The sequence below is a fragment of the Acaromyces ingoldii genome, assembly GCF_003144295.1.
Source record: "Acaromyces ingoldii strain MCA 4198 unplaced genomic scaffold FA10scaffold_3, whole genome shotgun sequence".
Taxonomy (NCBI): domain Eukaryota; kingdom Fungi; phylum Basidiomycota; class Exobasidiomycetes; order Exobasidiales; family Cryptobasidiaceae; genus Acaromyces; species Acaromyces ingoldii.
The window spans coordinates 276,422-296,922 of NW_020290249.1; the positions used below are offsets into that span (position 1 = coordinate 276,422).

Consider the following 20,501-nt stretch of genomic DNA (forward strand, 5'->3'; position numbering starts at 1 on the left):
TCTAGTGCCGGTGAAATGTGGAGTTCAGAGTTCCGACGGAGTATCATTCTCCGTCGGACCATGATTGCCCGTCGAGCGTGGGGGGACAAGACGGACCGTCACACTCCCATCCTCTGTCCTCTTGACGGCAACGGACGCTGCTAGAGACGGGCTGGAAACAATGCAGGAAGCAAAGAACGGCACACGCAAAGCCTGCAACTTCTGTCGCAAGCGCAAGGTGAGAGAGATGTGAAGAGAGCCGGCCTCTTGTTCAAAGAAGCTGACTGAATTTCGCAAAGATTCGCTGCGACGGAGAGACGCCGTGCGGAGCATGCATCCGTCACGGGGTAGACTGCACCGTTACGCTTGCTCCGAAGCGTCCGAGACCAACGAACGAAGCGCTGAACCAAGCCTTTGCCAAAATCCAGAGGCTGGAATCTCAGATAGCAGTTGGCAAAACGGGGAGAGTAGCGAGCAGCAGCCGAACCGGGTCTCCTTCATCACCTTCTTCTTCAGCGACGACAGCAACGACGGGCGGAGGTGCTCAAGAGAACAACTCAATCAGACGGACATTCTCGTCGCACCTCGACATCAACAATCGGGGTGATACACACTACCATGGGCCAACGAGCGCCTTGTTCCACGATCGGTCAGACAGAGACAGTAGATCGGGGCAACAGAATAGGCAGGATAGAAGAGCAAGAGCTGAGACGGCATCGAATGGCTCGACAGAAGCACCAAACAGAGGCAGAGATGGCCCTCAAGAAGGAGAAGGAGAGGGCGAGCCAGCAGTAAGGACACAAGCTCGTATTACCAATTTCTCCTCGCCCGTCTCACCGCCACCCACGCAGCAAGAGCTGGCAGCGGTACTGACATCAAATGCAGCCCGGGAGAAGCAATCAGAGGTCATGAATATCGTTTCTGGCAAGCTTGATTTCGACGGCTGGGATCCAGAGCTTTGCCTTCACCTCCTGTCACTGCATTGGAACCGCCAGCATCACGCATGTGAGTGGTAGCGATAGATGACGCCTTTGCCCAGATCTCCCCTCATCTAAATTTCCACTTCAGTCCTAGTCACATACAGACCTCTCTTCATGCGAGACATGGCCGTCGGCTCCTCAGGTCGCTACTTTTCTCCACTGCTCCTCAACGCCATCCTTTTTGGAGCAGCCAAGTTCAGCGATCGGGTCCATCAGCTACGATCCGACATCTCAGATCCCTCTTCGGCAGGCTTGCAATTCCTCAAAAGGGTTCAGGAGCTGCTGCCCGAAGCCCTGATGAAGTCGCGAATCACGACGGTTCAAGCGCTGCTGCTCCTGGCCTGTACTCACTACGCTAGGGGATCTGAGAGTGCAGCTTGGCTCCACTCTGGACTAGCATTTCGCATGGCTTTTGATCTAGGCATGAACGAGGATGGTCTCGACCTCGTGTCCGAGGCGAAGCTGCAACCCGAGGAGCTCGAGCTCCGACGGAGAGTCATCTGGGCCGCTTATGGTGGGTCGCTTCCTCTCGGTCTGTCTCACTGAATATCAGGGCACTGACAACGGAAGAAAGTTATCGACAAGATCCATTCGCTCTACCAGGGCCGCCAAGCATCGATCAAGGAAAAGGAACTTTTTGTCCTAGCCGAGTTCAATGACTCATTCGAGGAGCTCGAGTACTGGACACCTCTAGCATACAATAAGGACTCGAGCGTGTCTTTCGGCTGCACCGTACACAGTGTGTCGACATTTACGCAGCTTTGCCACCTGGCCGTCATATTAGAACGCATCATTGATGCCTTCTACTCGGTCCAAAGCAGCAACGAGGACGTAGCAGTGCTCGATGCAGCTCATCGTAGGCTCGAAGAGCAGCTGGAGAGCTGGCGGCGCAGCCTGCCAGCCTGTCTCGAAATTCCGATGCAATCCTCGCCCCCTTCTCCTTCACGCTTCTCACCCAACATCATCTCCCTCAACGCGCTCCATCACGCCATCGTCATTCTGCTTAACAGGCCCTTTCTCCCTTTCGGACACCTTAGAAGAGCCGTTGAGGAGGATGACGAGAACCAGGCGCGAGCGCGATCCGCCTGGAAGGCGTGTGTGGACTCGGCGACCAAGATTTCGCTGCTGATGCATCACTATCGACGGAGTGTCACGATGAAGGGCGCGCCTCAGCTCATCAGCTACATCAATTTTTGTGCAGCGGGGATCCATGTCAGGCTCGCTGCGCAGCTCTTTGCAAATGATAATACAACAGGGGCGGCACCAGCGACGGCGGCAGTGAAAAAGGACCAAGAAGGGGCATTGAGGGCGCTTAAGGCATGTCTAGACGACTTCCAAGCCAACACAGATCCGAACCCAGGTGTTGCAAAGGCAAATGATGTCATTCAGAGGATGGCTGCCCAGCTGGGCATCCTCGAGAGGGTCAAAAGCGTCCATCTTGATGCACCTACTTATAGACAGCACCGGTATCAGCCGTTGGCGTCGTCGCCGTCGTCCGTGAACGAGATAGCAGGCAATGTCCAGCAGACTTCACAGCTGGACAATGCAAGGACTTCCGATCATCAGCCAATCTATACACCAGCTCTTGGGGATCAGCAGGATGGGCAGTTGCTCAATTCATCACTCCTCCAACAGGGGCAAGTGGCAGCAGCAGATCCGTCATCTGTCGCCGCTGAGCTGCCCTCGGCGACGTCTGCGACTGGAGGCTTCGATCTCGAGACTTTCCTCGCACGACCTTCGCTCGACGACCTGGCCAGCAGCGGCAATCTGTTTGATTTCCTGCAAGACTCCAACTTTCCTCCAGGGTTGGCCCAGCAAGATGTCATGTTTGGTTTTCTCAAGGACAGCTTAGGCGCCTGACACCGGCTGTTTGTTGAGCAAAAAGGACCCTCAATGTCTGCAGCATGTGGAGCGATCAGATAAGATTTTCCCTCACCGATCCAGCCCGCCCCCCTTGGCCTATTTCCCAAAACTCACAAATGCATCATTATTCTGGTATTCATAGTTTATTTTGTCCCGCTTCCGATCAATTGGCAGGAATTTGCAATTCTCGTCTCGCAACTGGGCCTGAGCATCCCAAGGCAAAGAAACTTACAAGATTGGAAAGAAAAGTAAACAAACCGGAGTGCATTGTGCAGAGAAAAAAGAGAGAGAGAGCGAGGCGCCGCATTGAGAAGCTGTATGTAGTCACGAGAGAGGGCCAGTCGAGGTCGTAAGATGATTTCATCTCCGTTTCCCATTCCTTCTCAACACACACTCATATTTTGGACCAGACTATCTTCTTGAAAGGAGGACGAGATCGACGAGGAGAAGAGACTCCGCAACGATTACGCCAGTAAACGGAAGTCTCTTGGTTGCACCTGCGACACGCGCCGCGGTGGCGTTGCCGTCCTTGTATTATCAAATTTCGGCTCTGACCATGTCGTCGCACAAATTGCGGCTGCGGAGCCACTCTGCAACGACGGCAACTGCAGCGACGAGCAGCAGCAGCAACAACAACACCGACGATCGCAGACCGATATCATCTGACTTTTCTGGGTCCAAGAACGTCGTCGTCGTTGGTGGCAGCTATGGTGGCATGCATGCAGCCACCGTGCTGGCCCAGCGGTTGCCTCCATCGCATCGCGTCATTCTCGTCGAGCGCAACAGCCACTTCAACCATCTCTACGTCTTTCCCAGATTCTCGACGCTGCCTGGTCACGAACACAAGGCATTCATCCCCTACTCATCCATCTTTAGCAATGCGCCAAAGCGGCCACTTCGGCCGAGGTCGTCGAAGGCCAAGATGAATGCATCCGCAAGAGGCAGCAGCAGCCATCTCGACGCCGAGAATCGAGCACGATCTAAGGCGGATGGAAAGGAGAAGCCGCAGCAGCGTTCGGGCGAGGAGATGTTGGGAATGGGATCACTAGCTGGTCGCGCTTTTCAAAGACGTGATCGAGGAGAGGGCGGTTCAGAGGCATCGTCGTCGTCTTCATCGACATCGTCGTGGGATGTGCCGTCGGCCTCCTCGATGCCATCGCCGTCGTCCTCGTCGCGGTCCTCGTCTACCGATGGGTGGCGCGAGGATGACAGCATGCTCTCTGTCGGTGCCTCACTCTCGTCGGCCTCGTCGGCTGCATCCTCGACGGGCTATGATGGCGCGCGCGACGTGGAGGCGAAGCGGAAGCGTGCCGGTATCGACGCGGGCAACCGTGCGGTCGAGCGGGCCATTGCTGCTGAGGCGCAAACGGGTGCACCCAACGAGCAGGCTCAGCTCGGTCGTCCCTCGATCCAGGTGGAGGAGCTTGGCTCGGCGCTCGACAAAGGCATTGATCTCACGGGTGCAGAGGATGCAGAGGGCGACGAGGAGAGCTCGGGGATGACGGCCGCCGAAGGATTTCACGAGGCAAGTCCTCACCTGGTCCTTCAGGCAACCGTTTCGAGCATCACGCCTAGCCACGTCATTGTGGAGCAGCCGACGCAGTCTGGGAGTGCGGCCAAGAACAAACACCTCTGGTCCATCGACAGTGTCTCGATCCCCTATACGCATCTCGTCTACGCCCTAGGCTCCCACCTGCCCGACCCCCTGCGCACGGAAGCGAGGACAAAGGCGGCGGGTATGTCGTGGATGCGCGACATCCAGGCACGCGTGAAAGCCGCCAACCAGGTCGTCCTCGTCGGTGGTGGCGCGCTCGGCGTCGAATTTGCCACCGACATCAAAAGCCTCTACACCGACAAGGACGTGACGCTGATTCACTCGCGCCAGCAGCTCCTGCCCAACTTTGACGTCAAGGTGCACGAGATCGCCCTCGCCAGGCTGCAAAACCTCGGCGTCAAGGTCGTCCTTGGCGAACGATTGGCCCTGACGGAGGGGTGCCCGCGCGGCAGCACCGTCAAAGCGGGCCAAGAGGGGTATGAACAACAGAAGCAAGAAGAGGAGCCACACCTCGAGCCGGCCGTGTGCCTGCCAGGCGATGCAAAGGGGGAGGGATTCCAAGCGCATCGGCAGGGTGTATGCGTCGGCGGAGGGCGCAAGTTGGTCAAGACGACGGGCGGCAAGGAGTTTGAGTGTGACCTACTGCTCCTCTGCACCGGCCAACAGCCCAATTCGGCTCTCATGGCGCAGCTTTCGCCGACGAGTGTCGACCCGGCCACGAGGCTCGTTCGCGTCCTGCCCACGCTTCAAGTTGAGGTGCCCGATGGAGGACTGGCGCAGATGCCCTTTGAGGCGAAACCGCCGTGCGGCGACTGCGACTGCTTCTTGGACAAAAAGGCCGCTGGAGGTGACGTCGATGCGCAAGAAGAGGAGGACAGCAACAGCAGCAGCAGCAGCAGCAGCAGCAATAAGGACCTCGGCTGCTTGTCCAATGTATACGCGATCGGAGATGTGGCAGATGCATTCGGAGCCCTCAACGCGGGCTATCAAGCCTGGAATATGGCCGAGGTGGCTGCCGACAACATTGTCCGCGATATCGGCTGGCTGGACCAGCACTCGAGTCGGGAAGAGGGAGGAAAGGTGACCGAGGCAGAGGAGGAGGCCGAGAAGAGAGCGCACCACGCCAACCTTGTGCACTACAAGCCAGCCCCTAATATGCTCAAGCTCAGCTTGGGACTGGGAAAAATGGTCTTCCAGGGCGCGCCATCGGAGCACCCCGACGAGAATGGCCGGCACAGGCCCGAGGTTACCCTCAAGGAAGACCCGGCCGATCTTGCCGTCGAGGGCGTTTGGCAATTCATGGCCAACCACTCGACGGATGACATGACCCTATAGTTTACCTTATAATCGTACATCTACCGCTACTATACTACTACTACTACAACTTGCTGCTCCAGTACTGCTCAATGTAAAGCCAAACAACAATCCATGTTTCTGTGCTTTCCAGCGAAAAAGGTGGAGAAGGTGGCCGACCGTGTGAAAGCATATCTGATGTGTCTGACTCCTCAGCCGCCACGCGAATTAGCAAGATATCGCTTAGGCTAAGCTTTTTCGTTTTGTCACTACCGCTTCTTCTTTCCTCATCGTTGCCCCGCACATCTTCCTTTCACTCTACTTCCTTGTTGTTTTCGAGTGGATGCGAAGCGAGCAGGCCATCTTATTAGGATCGACATTGGCCACCTTTCTGAGCTGCTACGCCGTATTCAAGCTTTCCGCCCGCTTCTTCTCTGACCAAGTCGACTCCACTTCCGGCTCTTGGAAGAACCTTCTCTCCGATATCGACACGGCCACAAATATTCACGCCATGGATCCAAACGCCATCTTGGCCTTCCTCGTCGGCCTCGTTGCCAGCGTGGGTGTGCTTCTTTACCTCAACGCCGGCAGTGAGTGTAGTGTGGTTGGCAGACAACCTGGCTGCAGCAGCTTGAAAACTCACTTTCTGGATGCTTTCTTCTCGATAGAGCCAAAGCCATGCCTGGACCCCAAGACTTGGCAGCAGTACCGGCTGCTTTCCAAGCAAGAGATCTCGCCCAACACGGCCCTGTACCGCTTCAGGCTTCCCAAGGCCAATGGCATTCTCGGCCTGCCCATCGGCCAGCACATCAGCCTCCAGGCCAACATCGACGGCAAGGACGTTATGCGCAGCTACACGCCCACCAGCTCCGACGATGACCGGGGCTTCTTTGACCTCATCATCAAGGTGTGTTAAAGTCTCTTGTTGTGGCTCTTCCATCTTCTTGGCGTCCGCCATGCTCACTATCAGACAAATTTGCGCATACACAGACGTACCCCCAGGGAAACATCTCGAAGCACGTCTCGACGCTCAAGATCGGCGACGCAATCTCGGTCAAGGGTCCCAAGGGCCAGATGCGCTACTCGAACGACCTGGCTGCTCGCATTGGCATGATTGCCGGCGGCACGGGCATCACGCCCATGCTCCAGATCATCCGCGCCGCGCTCAAGGACAAGTCGGACACGACGGAGCTCGACCTCATCTACGCCAACGTCAAGGAGGACGACATTCTCGTCCGCGAGGAGCTCGAGAGCCTGGCCAAGGACAGTCCCAAGCGCTTCCGTGTCTACTTTTTCCTCAACGAGCCGCCCAAGGGCTGGCAGGGCGGCGAGGGCTTTGTGAGCAAGGAGGCCATCGAAGAGCGCCTCCCCAAGCCGGCGGCCGACAGCAAGGTCCTCATGTGCGGTCCCCCGCCCATGATCAATGCCATGAAGAAGCACCTTGAGGAGCTCGGCTTCGACAAGCCCAACACCGTCAGCAAGCTCCCCGACCAGGTCTTTTGCTTCTGAGCTGGCCACCACAGCCCGACAGATGTGAGGGCTCGCGAGATGATGATGGGAAAGCAACGAGGGGCGCTGGAGGAGAGTCCAGAGAAGCGAAGGCAAGGTGCAGTGCGAGAAGCGAAGGCAAGGTGCAGAGTAAGAAGCGAAGGCAAGGCGCAGTGCTCTGGAAAGGTGACTTTCATGGATAGGGATTCGTGAAAGCAGTGGAATTTGATGGGAAAGTCGCATGGTGTCAACATCCAGGATTAAAAATACGCGAGTAGAGCATCAGTCCGATCAAGGTCCTGAGGTGATCAGGTCCTTTCAAGTGTAGAGATGGCAGCTCGTGTACACTCAAGTCCCTTGAATTTATAGTTCTGGCTTCTTCTTGCTAAGCGGGGTGTGTTGGCGCTCAACGGTAAGCTCTACACTCCCTGTTTGCGCCTTCTCCGATGCTGGAGAGCTAGCAAGAGAAGTAGGCGGAGACGGAGAGAATGCAGTGATGGTGGTCTCGAGCTCCTCGGCCGCGAGGAACTGTTCCTCTTCATCATCATCTTGTATCTCTCTCTCTTGGGAAATTTCCATCTCCGTTTGGTTGCGAAGGCGAGCGAGCGTGGTGTGCAGAATCTGCTGGCGTAGCTGCTGGGTTCGCAGCTCGTCCAGGCCACGGTCCCAGCTGCAGTCCATTTTCGAAGGTACCGGGAGCATTGCCGGAGAAAAATTGGTGCCAGTCCATTCGATATCGCCAAAATGCCGCCGAGTGGACACGCACGCAGTTGATGAGCGGCTCGAGAGCCAGCGAAATGACTGAAGGTCGTACAAAGATGCTGTACTCATGGCAACGAAAGTGTAGATGCTGCGTTGTGCGAAAAAGGTTCGATGTGGTCGTTCGATGAATTGCTATCCGGGCAAGGAAAAGGGCCTTCATTAAGTATCATAACCTCACATCAGATCCCGTCGATGCGGTGGCGACTCTTGCCTCTTCCTTCGGGAGCAAAGAGTCACGGAACTGCTTTGATTCCGCTCATTCTTAGCGGCGGAGGCGTATTTGTCAACACTGAGACCTCGTCCGATTGCGGGATGCCAATGGATGCCGGCGTCTTCGAAGTGCATGGAAGCGAGGTTCTGCAAAGCATGTAGAGAAAATACTCTTCTACTATACGCCCGGACCCTAAGTTGAGCCGAATGGAGTTCGACCAGCAATCTTTGACTCAGTGCGAAAGGGGCGCCCGGGCTGGCAAATAATTTGGCTGAAAATGCGATGGAAGTCGTCGGCTCGCCGCAGAAAGTTGATCTCTTAGAACGATGATGATCCCGAAAACCAATTGCTAGCAAATGGTCAGAGGATGACAGAGCATGCACGGCGCAAGCAGAGCGATTGACAGGTGCCATTTGTTCAGCAGAAGTTATAGGCATATCTTTACTTTCGCTCCTATATACTCAAGCTTTCTTTCTACTTCTGGATAACTCATTGTCATTCGAGACACTCTAGACTGGTAAGTATGACTGTGTTTCCGATTGCTACATTGCTGTTTGTCTCGGCAACTTTCAAATGTGTCTCCTTCATACTGAAGAAAGTGGGCACCCTAGAATCGTGCTCCACTACGTGGAGCGAGAAGATTCTGATGCCGTATCTGTTTTCTGACAGCCCTAGCCCTCTGTCTTTCCTCCCACATCCTGCCCCTCTCCCGCCTGACTTCCTCAAGATTGAGCTGCGCCAGACGACGTTGCGCAACTTCATTTTCATTCTGCGATTTCCCATGGCAGAACGCAGCGTGGAACCAGAATTCGACTGGCTGAGCCCTCTTGCAGAACGGGATCGTATGCCTTTTGACCGAAGAGGACATCGTCAGGATGTCTTCCTCGTTGAGGGATGTGAGAAGAGAAAAGGACTCACCAGCATTCGTGGCATGATCCCAGAAGTCGCTGATCGTAGATAGGCGTGTTTGGCTTTGTTTCTGTGGCGGTCCTCCGAGGTCCCTGGATTTGACGTCCGTCAGGCATAAAGCCCTCGAGAACCCTAGAATAGTCGGTGTTGGATAGAATGATAAGCGCTTGCTGATAAGTGGGAATGATTGGAACAATGTGCAGACCCAGTGCCCATCGCTCATCCAGTGCGAGAGCTCGCATTAGGCCCGTACCCGGAGGGATCCGCTGATTTGATGACCGTGACAAGGTTGGAGAAGTCGATGGCATGGAAGGCAAAGGCGAAAGAGACCCGGAGGGCAGCGATTTGGTGGAAGAAGGCTTTGCAATGGGCGATCTGTATGAGCTTGGAGGAAAGATGGAGAGGGGTGGGTCGTCGGGAGAGAAGAAAGGTGAACGAGATTGGCGTTGAGTGTCTGCAGGCCTTTCCGAATTACCCTGATGGCAATTGAGATACCAAATGACCTCAGTCCACCTTTCACGGCTGGTAGTGGGAAACGTGGCTGGTTCTCCTCCATATTCATACACAGACCAGTGTTCTCTAGGTTCACCATAAGGGAAGTCGACAATTGTGCCGGTGAAAGGAACGCCACTGACGGGCGTGTATGCAGGGGGCGGCTGAGCGTCCATTGGGGTACAGATGCCAATGTGACGGTGCAGAGGGGTCGCAGCTGCCGTAGAAAACTCGCGAGTGAGTCGTTGTCTTTGCAGAGGAGAGGCTGTCAAGAGTGATTGTGTGGTTGCTGTTTGCTGTTCTCATTTTCCCCACAACCGTCTCATCTTATATGCTGACTTCAATCGCGGACTCAGAATGCAGCTCTGAAGCACCTCGCGCTAAGCCAGGGTGCAACTCTCCACGATCTGCACCATGGAGTCGAAAAGACCTTCTCAAGAGGCAGCTCCTAGGCTACGAGGCCACGGAACCAAGATAAGGCCAGCAAAAGCAGGCTTCACGGTGTACAAGAAATCAATTTTTGCTTCAGAGGTGAGACATGGCGTCGGGAGCACTTTAGCATCCGCCACTAGTCGTCATCCCAGTTTGGGTTCTGCTGGGGTGCCTTGATACCAGCAGGCTTGCTCTGTTGGAACAAAGAAGGATTAGAAGCCGCTCACAACTTGGCACTACTTGAGGCAAGTCAACCCACCATGATGATCGAATCAATGTTCAGGACACTGACGGCCGCACCCGTTGCATAACGCAGGGCCCAGACCTTTGCTGACAAGACGTCGAGAATCTGCCCATCCATTGTCGAGACAGTACCATCTTGCGACTCGCCCTCGATATCGACGCCGACGTCTGCACCTTGACCGCCCACGTGTTTGGCCATGAGCGTGCCAACGACCTCGGTGGCGTCCAAGCCTGCATTGTCCGCTAGCGTGCGAGGCACCACTTCGAGCGCCTCGGCAAACTTCTTGATGGCGTGCTGGTTCAGCCCACTTGTCTTTTCACCTAGATCAAAGATCCGTCGAGACAGCTCAACCTCGGTGGCGCCTGCGCCCGGCACAAGGCGATCGTCACGGGTCAGAGCCTTGACAACGTTGACGCCGTCATCGATGGCTCGTTCGACGTCGTCAAGAAGGTTTGACGTGGCGCCGCGGAGCACAACGGTGGCCATCTTGGGTCTCGCTTTGCCGCCCGGCTTGCCGTCCTCTTGTCTGATGACCGTCACTCGGTCTCCTCCAACCTCGGTAGTCTCGATGACATCGGCCCATCCAGCCTCTTCTGGCGTGGGAGCACCCATTCTCGCCAGAGGCGTGGCGCCCAGAAGCCGACAGAGTCTTCGGACCTCGAATTTGGAAAGGATCTTGACGACGAGAATGTTGAAGCGGTTGCAGTAGTGCATCGCCAGCTCGCCCACGCTGCTCTGCGTCACAATGGCCTTAACACCCGAGTCGGCAATCTCCTTGACAATCTTCTCTAGCTGCTTCTCTTCGCCCCCGCTGAACGTGCTCAGCTCCTTAGCGTTGTGGAGCAGCACTGTTCCCTTTGTCTCTGTCTGGCTGATGTCAAGGCCGCACGTAAAGACAGCAACCTTGGCTCCGTCGGTGATCTTCTTGACCACACCTTCGGGCTCGCGATTGAAGATCATACCGCGCACCACCCTTGAGTCTTGCAGCGATCCGCCCATAATCTTGACGACGCGCACGTTGTCGACGTTGAACTCGCGAAGAGCTTTAGTCGTCGTTGTCGATGTTGCTGTTGAGGTCGAAGATGATGAGTTGGGAAGCACGAGCGAGACGGCCTGTGCAACAAGGGGCGCCAGGATATCTTCCTGTCCGTACTGCTTCGAAGCGAGCGCCGGTCGCAGTGCAAGCGCCAGTGACTCGGGGGTCGGTGGGCTGCTGAGCGTCGCGACAGAGAGGGCTGATAAGAAGAGTGTCAGTTCAACAGCAATACTCTCCTGAAAGCACTAAATGCGGACAACTCACTCTCAAGCTCCTCAAGTGCCTTTTGGCTGGCAATCTCGTAGCCCTGGATAATCTCAGAAGGGTGAAGGCCCATCGTGATTAGGATCTCCGCCTTCTTCAGAAGCTCGCCGGCAAAGATGAGTACGAGGTTGGTGCCATCGCCCATCTCTGCCTCCTGCTGCTGGCTGGCCATGACGAGCAATTTTGCCGCAGGATGAACGATCTCGCTTTCTCTGATGATCGTCGCGGCGTCAGAGGTGACAAAGAGACGCTCGAGGTGGTTGACGATCATCTTGTTACGTCCATTTGGCCCAAAGCTGGTCCGTACCATGTCCGAGAGCTCATTGACGGCCTGGATGTTGCGCATCACTGCCTCCTCGACGCCCTGCAGGTACTTGTACCCCTCCTTGAAGAGGGGCATACCCGCCTTTGGAACTTTGAGCGACATTGTTGTGGATGACGATGGCTTCCACGACTTGCCTGTGTGCTACTTCCCAGCACGACGAACGAGAAGAAGAAAAAGAAAGCTCACCGACGCGAGTCTCGGCCGAATATCAAGACCAACACGCACGCGAACTACGAGAAAAATTTTAGAGACCTCGCTTTCTAATTTTTTTTCCTTCTTCCTCCGAGCTTGGCTGAACCTCACAAGCGAATCAGCCTCTTCCTTCCTTCCTGACCACGACACTTCGCCATGGATGTGAGTTGTACAATGACTTCTCTTGTCGCTTCTTGTGTTTTGCAAACTGACGGATCGAGACATCGTCCACAGCCGGCTTTTGTTCAGCAGCTGCATCAGCTGCTCCAGCAATCGAGCGTGCCCGACACGGCTCAGGTCAAGGCTGTGAGTTGCCGAGGACAACGTAGAAGGTTTATCTCTTCCCTTTCCGTGGCTGACTGACAGTAACCTACCACCCCTTCTCAGGCTACAGACGCGCTGCAGAACAATTTTTACAAGAACCCGGCATGTGTTCCTGCCCTATTTGAGATTGCTGCCACATCACCAGACCTGGCCGTTCGGCAATTGGCCTCGGTGGAGCTTCGGAAGCGGTTGGCAAAGAGCGGCGGAAAGGTGTGGGCAAAGCAGGCAGTTCAGGTTAGAGAAGGGATCAAGGGACGATTGCTCGAGATCATCTCCAGCGAGCAGAGGTGCGTGCCGTGTCCTGGCTCTGTAGCCCTTTAAGTCTTGCTGACAACCCCTGCAGCACCCTTGTTCGCAACGCCATCGCACGAGTCCTGTCCGAGATTGCGAGAAAAGAACTGCCGGCAGGAACATGGCCGCAGCTCCTTCCCTTTTTGTTCCAGGCATCAGAATCGCCCAATGCGGCACACCGACAAACGGCCATCTACGTCTTCTTCACCGTTCTCGAGACGTTCGTCGAGGGCGGCGCCTCTCTCGAAACCTACCTGCCCCAGATCCTGAGCGTTTTCAGCAAGAGCCTCCAAGACCCTGAATCGCTCGATGTACGAGTGACGACGGTGCGAGCGCTCGGAAAGGTGGCCGAGAACCTGGAAGCAGATGCCGGTGCCGACCTGGCGGCGATGCAAAACGCCATTCCACAAATGATCCAGGTCTTGAACCAGTGCTTGGCCGACTCGCACACGGAGGGCACCAAGCAATGTCTCGATGTCTTTGAGTCGATCTGTATGCTCGAATCACCCGTCATCTCCAACAACGTCCCCCAGCTTATCGACACCTTCCTCGAAAACGGCGGCAACAAGGACCACGAGGAGTCACTCCGTATCATGTGCTACAACTCGCTCATTTGGACCATCACCTACAAGCGGTCAAAGGTCCAGAGCATGGGTCTTGCTCGGCCGATGGTGGAGCGTCTCATGCCTGTTGCTACCGAAGAGGACGGCGATGAGCCCGACGAGGACACGCCTGGACGCCTTGCCCTCCGCGTCCTCGACGTCCTTGCTACGGAACTTCCTCCCAGCCACGTCTTCCCGCCCCTCTCGGAGCAGATGCAGGCATACATGGCCAACTCGGACCCAAACTACCGCAAGGCCGCCATGATGGCCTTTGGCGTTTCCGTCGAGGGCTGCACCGAGTTCATCCGACCCCACATGGACCAGCTCTGGCCCTTTGTCGAGGCGGGCCTTCGGGACCAGGCCGTCGTCGTTCGCAAGGCTGCCTGCATCGCCCTCGGCTGTCTCTGCGAGTCTCTTGACGAGGAGTGCGCGGCACGCCACGCAACGCTGCTGCCCCTCATCATGGAGCTCGTCAACAACACCGAGACGCAAAAGAGTGCATGCACCGCACTCGATGCTCTCCTTGAGGTCATGGGCGAAGACATCTCTCAGTATCTCCCTGCCATCATGGACCGCCTCGCTGGGCTTCTCGTCGAGGCGCCCCTCGCCGTCAAGGCCACCGTCACGGGCGCCATCGGTTCGGCCGCCCACGCTTCCAAGGAGGGCTTCCTGCCTTACTTTGCCCAGACGATGGAGCGCATGCAGCCCAACCTTCTTCTGACCGAGGAAGGCGACGCCATGGACCTTCGTGGAATCACGACAGACACGGTCGGCACCTTTGCCGAAGCTGTGGGCAAAGAGCACTTCCGCCCCTACTTTGAGTCACTCATGAAACTGGCGTATGAGGGAATGACCCTTGAGAGCCCGCGCCTCCGCGAGTGCTCCTTCATTTTCTTCTCCGTCATGGCCCGTGTCTTTGGTGAAGAGTTCGGCCAATTCCTTCCCCACGTTGTGCCCCACCTCCTCGAGTCCTTCAAGCAAGCCGAGCACGACCCAGTGCCCGGCGTCAACGACGGCATTATCAACGGCATGGGTGTCGGTCAAAATGAAAAGGGCGAATACGTCATTGCATCTGGCTCAGGCGCCCAGGAGGACGATGGTGACGAAGAATTCGTCGATCTCGAGGAGCTCAACGACTCATTTCTCAACGTCAACTCAGCTGTTGCCGTCGAAAAGGAGGTGGCTGCCGATGCTCTCGGAGAGATCTTCTCGCACACGCGCTCCAGCTTTGTCCCTTACCTCGAGCAGTCGATCGAAGAGCTCGTCACACTTCTGGACCACTTCTACCAAGGTATTCGCAGGAGTGCCGTCAATGCCCTCTTCACCTTCATCAACACCCTTAACGAGATGAGCAACCCGACCGAGTGGCAACCAGGTCACAACGTCACGGTTCCCCTCGATGCCAACGTCCAAAAGCTGGTCGAGGCTGTCGTGCCCACGGTCATGGACACCTGGGCTGAGGAAGATGATAGGTTAGTGTCGCTCTGGGAGGTGGGATGCACGAAGGAGGAGGATTGGCCCCCCTTTCGGATGATGATTGAACTTTCTCAGCTCACAATGACGCACATGCTTACGAGCTGTGTGGGATGAGAACACATTGTTCCCTATTACCTGACTCTTATCTCGATGCTTCAATTCTTCTGAAGAGAAAGCTGACCCAGAATATTGTCATTGCAGAACCACCGTTGTCGAGATCTGTCAGCAGATGGCAGAGTGTCTCAACAAGAATGGCCCAGCCATCATTGCGGGACAGGCAGACAAGGTGTGCACCTTTGTCGCAGAGATCCTCGATCAAAAATCCGCTTGTCAGCTTGACAGCGAGGCCCAGGATGACGAGGCGGCCGCCGAGGACAATTCTGAGTATGAGTCGGTTCTTATTCTTGCTGCCACAGACCTCGTGGGAGCCATGGCGAATGTCTACGGTCACGACTTCGTGGACCCGCTCAAGCAACTGCTTCCTAAGGTGACGAAATACTACTCGCCGAGCAGGTCAACCTCGGACCGTTCCATGGCCGTTGGCTCATTGGGCGAGATCGTGACGGGAATGAAGGCCGCCATCACACCATTCACCGGTGACATCCTCACTGTTCTGTCGCGAGCGCTGCAAGATGAGGACGCGTCCGTTCGTTCCAATGCTGCTTTTGCATCGGGCGTGTTGATCGAGAACTCGCAGACGGACCTTTCAGAGCACTTTGGTGCCCTTCTCGGCGCCATCCGACCCATGTTTGAGCGAAGCGCGGCACCAGAGAAGGACGAGGTGGCCTCCGCTCGGGACAATGCATGCGGCTGTTTGGCACGCATGATGACGAAGCGGCCCGATTCGATCCCGATGGACCAGGCTATGCCTGTGCTCCTCGACTCGCTGCCCTTGCAAAAGGACATGGCAGAGTGGACCCCGGTCCTCGTTGCCCTCATGGGACGCGTCCAGAGCAACGACGCAGTGGCGACGGCCAACATCGACAAGATCCTCGCTATCATTGCCCACGCTCTTAAGCTCGATGATGCATTGGGGCCGCAGCTCAGGGGCCAGGTCGTGGCCTTTGTCTCGGCCGTCAATGCCTCGGCGCCAGAGAAGGTCGCCGCAGCAGGTCTCCAGCCATTTCTCGTCTAAATGACCGTTCATACCCGTCACATTTACGCACACACATACACTCTCTTTCTCTTTTCTTTTTTCTCTCACATTTTTACTTTCGACTAGTTGTTCTCTCAGACGGCGAGGCGCCTATTGTTGCTCTTGCCTTTACTAATTCACTCTCATTACAACTGATGTCGTCGCTTGAAGTTGTCAGTCGCTTCACAAGATCTTTTGACCGTCATTCAGTCTCGCAAGCAAGTGTGCAGAGTGGCCAGAGGTCGGCAATCATTGAGATTCCACAGGAGAAAAAAGGAGAGAGAGAGAGAGCGCACGCAGAAAGTAATCCGAGAGACAAGAGACGACCAAAGAAGACGTCTTTGGTAAGAAAATGAGAAATATGGGTAAAAAGGGCGAAGAAAGATTCGGTCTGGTAGGATGGGATGATGGAGGGCCTTGTAGGTTTGAGGTTGGAGGTTGGGTCTGGAAAGTCGAGTCCTTTCCAAATGCATGCACACAACAATCGAGGTGAGGCGAGAGTTTGTGGACAAGAGTCATCCGATCTGTGACGAAAGAGAATTCTTGAAAAGAAGCGGGGGTATGGTAAGGTTGATGGATGGGTGAAACGGAAGAAGGCGAAATTCGACGGCGCTTGCTTCTCCTCCCCTGTTAGATCCCATGGTATACGTTCGTTTTCCTTTTGCGATTTTTATTGTTAATTTTTGCAATTGAGGGGAGCGAAATCGTGAAGATGAGCTCTTCTTTTGTGCGGTGACGGACAATCTAAGAAGTGGTCTCGCCTTCGTCTTGAAGAGGTGCAATGGCGCCCATTGCCGTCTGTGAGGTGCCCCTCTCTTCCGACTCGGCCGCCTGTGCTGATCCGGCTGCGTCTTCTTGCTGTTGCTGCTGCGGCGTCTGATCCGCCTGACCTGCGGCAACTGCAGGGCTTGCGGCTGCCGAAGGTGACAGGCCCGACAAGTTTCCAGATGACGATGACGGCATCATGCCACCGTGCGGTGGTGGCGACTGCGAATTTCTGAGCTGATTTGCAATCGCCCGTGGAGGGTTGCCACATCGATCCTTGCCCGCACCGATGCGCTGGTTCGGGTAATCTGGGTGGTTCTTCATGGCCTCAATAGCCTTGATTGCGTTTTGGATGTTGCAGAAATTGACAAAGGCCTGTGAGGTCGCCTCGTCAGCAAGGCAAGTCAGGGGAGATAAAACCGTCTTGACACTCACGCAGCTCTTCTCTCGGAGCTGGTTCACCATTTCGATGTCACCGTACTCGCCGAAATCTCTCCGCAGCTTCTCAATCGTGTGGAAGTCAAAGTCCTCGATGTTGCCCACGTAGACATTTCGGCTCCCTCCTGCCTGCACCGCCATCGCAATGGCCGGGCTCAGCGGCCCGGAGTGCTTTCCCCAGCCGATCTTGAGCCGTCGGTTGTGGATCATCACGCCCGAGTAGTTTGCCAAGTGGTAAAAGGCAAGTGCCGCATTGGGGTCGACAAAGGTGATAAAGGCAATGTGCTTCTCGGGAATGTATCGAACGTTTTGCAAGACGCCTCCGCGGACGTGGTTGCAAATCTCTTCAGTCGTCGTGTCCGGGTGGATGTTGCCCAAGTAGACGGTCCGGTTGCCGAGCTGGTGCATGGCCGTTGCTGCGCCATTGTGGCCGGAGCCGGACTGGGCCGCGGCTGCGGCAGCCATCATGTTGCCAAACATGGATCCGCTGGTGGCGCCGCCCCGGATTGAGTCCTCATCGGTGCTCCCAATCGAGACGTCGCCGAGGTTGGGCGGCGCAGCGCCAGGCATCATGCCACCAAACGAGGCTGCCGACGAGGGCGTGAACCCTGCTGGGTAGCCCAGAGAGGCAGCGGCAGCCATGCCCATCGCCGCTGCTTGGCTGTTGTGGGCCTGGTTGTTCTGTTGGCTCTTGGGCACGTAGGCACATCGATCCTTGCCGTAGTTGACTCGCTTGCCCGCCCAGGCCGGCTCGGTGGGCAACGTCGAGACAACCTTGATGGCTGTGGCAATGGAGAGGAAGTGGACAAAGCCGATGTTCTTGTCGCGGACGATCTTGACCTGGTCGATGGGCCCGAACCTGCCGAGATCATCCTTGAGCATCTGCTCGTCAACGTTGTCGTCGAGCTGGCCGAGGTAGACGTTTCGCGTCGCCTGGGCCTGCTGAACGGCCATGAGAATCGGAGGCGGAAGCACAGAGGGCTTTCCCCAGCCAATCTTGAGTTCCTGGTTGTGGAGCGACATCTTCTTGACCGAGGCATCTGCGTGGAACGCTGCTGCAGTGGCGCCGTCTAGAAAGGAGATAAATGCGCAGCTCTTGTCGGGCAGCACTCGTACGTTGTCGATGGGTCCAAACTTGACCTGGTTGAGCAGCTCGTCGACCGAGGCATCGGCAGGCAGGTTGCCCACGTACACCGTCCGGCCGGTTGCGTTGGCCTGCGGCGGTGGCGGTGGTGGCGGTCCCGGTGCGCCGGTGAGGAGGCCGACGTTGGGCATGAAGCCGGCCATGGGGTGCATGTTCTGCATGTGGTGCATCTGCTGCATGTTCTGCAGCGTCACCATGTTGGGCGGCTGCTGGTGGTGAGGTGGCGAGGAGCCAAAGGCAGTGGGTGCTGGGAACATGTGGTTGTTGGCCATCGGTGAGCCATGCTGCTGCTGGAGGTGGTGGTGGTGGGGCGGCAGAGGCGAGAAGCTGCCGCCGACGATGGGCTGGGCATTGGAGCCATAGGCGCCTGCGTTTGCTGCTGCCTGCTGCATCTGATGGTGCTGTAGATAGGGCGACGTGGCACCGTTGGAGAAGCCTCGCTCTGCCCATTGCTGCTGCTGTTGCTGTTGCTGCTGTTGATCGATCATCTGCTCCGCGGACATGGGTGCTCCCACCAAGCCTCCGCTAGCACCACCGCCACCATTGCCAGAGCCTCCGGGTCCTGCGGGCGGCGGCGCTCCTGATGACCCTGCGCCGGCACCTGTGCCTGCACCAGCGCCATACAGTGCGGCTGTTCCGGTGCCACCTGCGCCTCCTCCAACAAAGTGAATGTTACCCTCGGAAACGAAGCGAGCCTTCTTGCTGATGCCGTCGCCGTCGCCGGTTCCCGCTGCGCCCCGCGTCAGGCCCTCGAGGCCGCTCATGGAGCCGCCCTCGCCGGGCCCGCCGGAGCCATCGTGACTCTGCGACGAGGACCGCTTCATCATATCCATCATGTTCCCGCCCACGTATTGCTCGTTTTGCATCTCCAGGCCCGCTCTTCAATCTGTGTGTTCGGAGTCGGAATGTGCGCGCGCACGCGTAGAGAAGAAGGAAGAAAAGTTAAAAGAGAGAGGGACACAAAGAGAGAGAGAGGAAAGTGGTTGTGTGGCCGGTCGGATCGAGGGCTGCACGAGAGGATTCAAAAGAGAAGGAGGCTCAGTCCTGGCTCGAGCAAGCTGCCGTCGAATTTCGGCTACTCACACGTTTGCGACTGGGTATCTTCTTTGGTGGCGCATGTGCATCAGCCGAGGAACGATCAACTCTTTCGAGCAACTCTTGGAGATCCCTCACCTGAAAATGGCGCGCAAAAAGCCCGGGCCTCGATCGAGATTTTAGAATGATGAGACGAAGAACGGACCCTCCAAAGGACAGCGGACCGAGATGAGACGAGACAGAGGCGTGTGAGAGAGGGAGAGGAGGAAGAGGAGGGAAGGAGAGAGAAGAGAGAGAAAGAGGAAGACGGAAGGAAGGAGGAGGCGGAAGAGACGACGGTCGATTGATGAATGGACGTGTGGTGCGTATCTAGCTAAAAGGCTGCTGTCGTCGATGCAGCAGCCCAAAACCAGCAGGAGCACCCTAATGAAGCAGAAAATCGCCTCCGGAGTCCAAACTGGAGAAAAGAAGACTTTGTAACCAAAAGAAAGTAATTAAGAAAGTTAGAAATCCGAAAGTCCAGGACAGTAAAGAGCCGCCTGAATTCAATTCCATCCTCGTACAGTACAGTACAACAATGGCAGTCCGTGGATATACAGAGTGCGGTGTCGGGACATCGGCTTGCCCTGTTCTACGAAGAGGGAGAGGGGGGGAGAAGGCCGCGCCAGCACAGTTTGCCTTTCCGATCTGCCCAGCCCTCCCGCCTGAGGCAACCTTGTGAACCCTTGCCCGACGTGGTAGAAGGGTGTGCGTTCCTGCTGCCTCAGCTGATGTTGTCTGGCACCTGTTGTCAGGCCCCTTGTGATCGACAATACAGGGAGCAGAATACGACCGCCCAATCGTGATTCCACTACACCACGCTACCGCGCCGAGACGTGTGAAATCGTATAAACAGTTTATTAGAGTGATTAAAAGAAAATTAGAGCTTGCCGTCCAACACGGGAGGACGCTCTCCCAACTGTCGCTCCGGCGGCCCTTTTTCGGTGCTTGTGGTGACACAATTACGCGGTCTTTGACGTGCTAGCCTCGGGGCACTCAGACATCTTCGGGGCATTCAGCTCAACGTCGCACCGTCGTGTCGCCCTTGTCCAGCTGCCAAGAGAGGATAAGGGATCGCTTGCTTGAAGGGGGAAATAGGCGATGTCCGGCAGAAGGATTTCCTTAGCGCGAAACCGGGGTTAGTGCTGTAGTAGTACGAAGTAGAATAGCTCGCAGTAGTACATGGTGTGGTAATATAGCGGATGAATCTTATCTAGGACGAATGCG

General features: G+C 56.2%; 6 protein-coding genes across 6 annotated transcripts; 4 read left to right on the forward strand and 2 right to left on the reverse strand.

The window, feature by feature from the left end:
- Window positions 1-52: 52 nt before the first annotated feature.
- Window positions 53-2,980, forward strand: FA10DRAFT_301164 (hypothetical protein). The gene is made up of 4 exons (XM_025524945.1): window positions 53-217; window positions 279-984; window positions 1,048-1,473; window positions 1,534-2,980. Exons 1-4 carry the CDS (start codon window positions 161-163, stop codon window positions 2,817-2,819), a joined length of 2,475 nt encoding a protein of 824 aa, XP_025377058.1. The 5' UTR covers window positions 53-160; the 3' UTR covers window positions 2,820-2,980.
- A 204-nt stretch (window positions 2,981-3,184) lies between these two features.
- On the forward strand, window positions 3,185-5,824 carry FA10DRAFT_266409 (FAD/NAD(P)-binding domain-containing protein). Its single transcript, XM_025521482.1, has one exon. It carries the CDS (start codon window positions 3,379-3,381, stop codon window positions 5,710-5,712), a length of 2,334 nt encoding a protein of 777 aa, XP_025377059.1. The 5' UTR covers window positions 3,185-3,378; the 3' UTR covers window positions 5,713-5,824.
- A 189-nt stretch (window positions 5,825-6,013) lies between these two features.
- FA10DRAFT_240333 (ferredoxin reductase-like protein) lies at window positions 6,014-7,491 on the forward strand (the record flags this gene model as incomplete). The annotated part of the gene is made up of 3 exons (XM_025519206.1): window positions 6,014-6,260; window positions 6,339-6,577; window positions 6,661-7,491. The coding sequence occupies 3 exons, from the start codon at window positions 6,014-6,016 to the stop codon at window positions 7,177-7,179; spliced, it is 1,005 nt and encodes a 334-aa protein (XP_025377060.1). The 3' UTR covers window positions 7,180-7,491.
- Window positions 7,492-10,029: 2,538 nt separating this feature from the next.
- Window positions 10,030-11,960, reverse strand: FA10DRAFT_251060 (putative CCT8-component of chaperonin-containing T-complex). The gene is made up of 3 exons (XM_025519589.1): window positions 11,509-11,960; window positions 10,224-11,443; window positions 10,030-10,157 (listed from the first exon to the last, which is right to left on the reverse strand). The coding sequence occupies exons 1-3, from the start codon at window positions 11,933-11,935 to the stop codon at window positions 10,101-10,103; spliced, it is 1,704 nt and encodes a 567-aa protein (XP_025377061.1). The 5' UTR covers window positions 11,936-11,960; the 3' UTR covers window positions 10,030-10,100.
- A 160-nt stretch (window positions 11,961-12,120) lies between these two features.
- On the forward strand, window positions 12,121-16,009 carry FA10DRAFT_266412 (ARM repeat-containing protein). The gene is made up of 5 exons (XM_025521483.1): window positions 12,121-12,187; window positions 12,260-12,331; window positions 12,413-12,636; window positions 12,693-14,714; window positions 14,920-16,009. The coding sequence occupies exons 1-5, from the start codon at window positions 12,182-12,184 to the stop codon at window positions 15,851-15,853; spliced, it is 3,258 nt and encodes a 1,085-aa protein (XP_025377062.1). The 5' UTR covers window positions 12,121-12,181; the 3' UTR covers window positions 15,854-16,009.
- Window positions 16,010-16,484: 475 nt separating this feature from the next.
- On the reverse strand, window positions 16,485-19,167 carry FA10DRAFT_99088 (hypothetical protein). Its single transcript, XM_025525840.1, has 2 exons — window positions 17,054-19,167; window positions 16,485-16,993 (listed from the first exon to the last, which is right to left on the reverse strand). Exons 1-2 carry the CDS (start codon window positions 19,064-19,066, stop codon window positions 16,598-16,600), a joined length of 2,409 nt encoding a protein of 802 aa, XP_025377063.1. The 5' UTR covers window positions 19,067-19,167; the 3' UTR covers window positions 16,485-16,597.
- Between the last annotated feature and the right edge of the window lie 1,334 nt (window positions 19,168-20,501).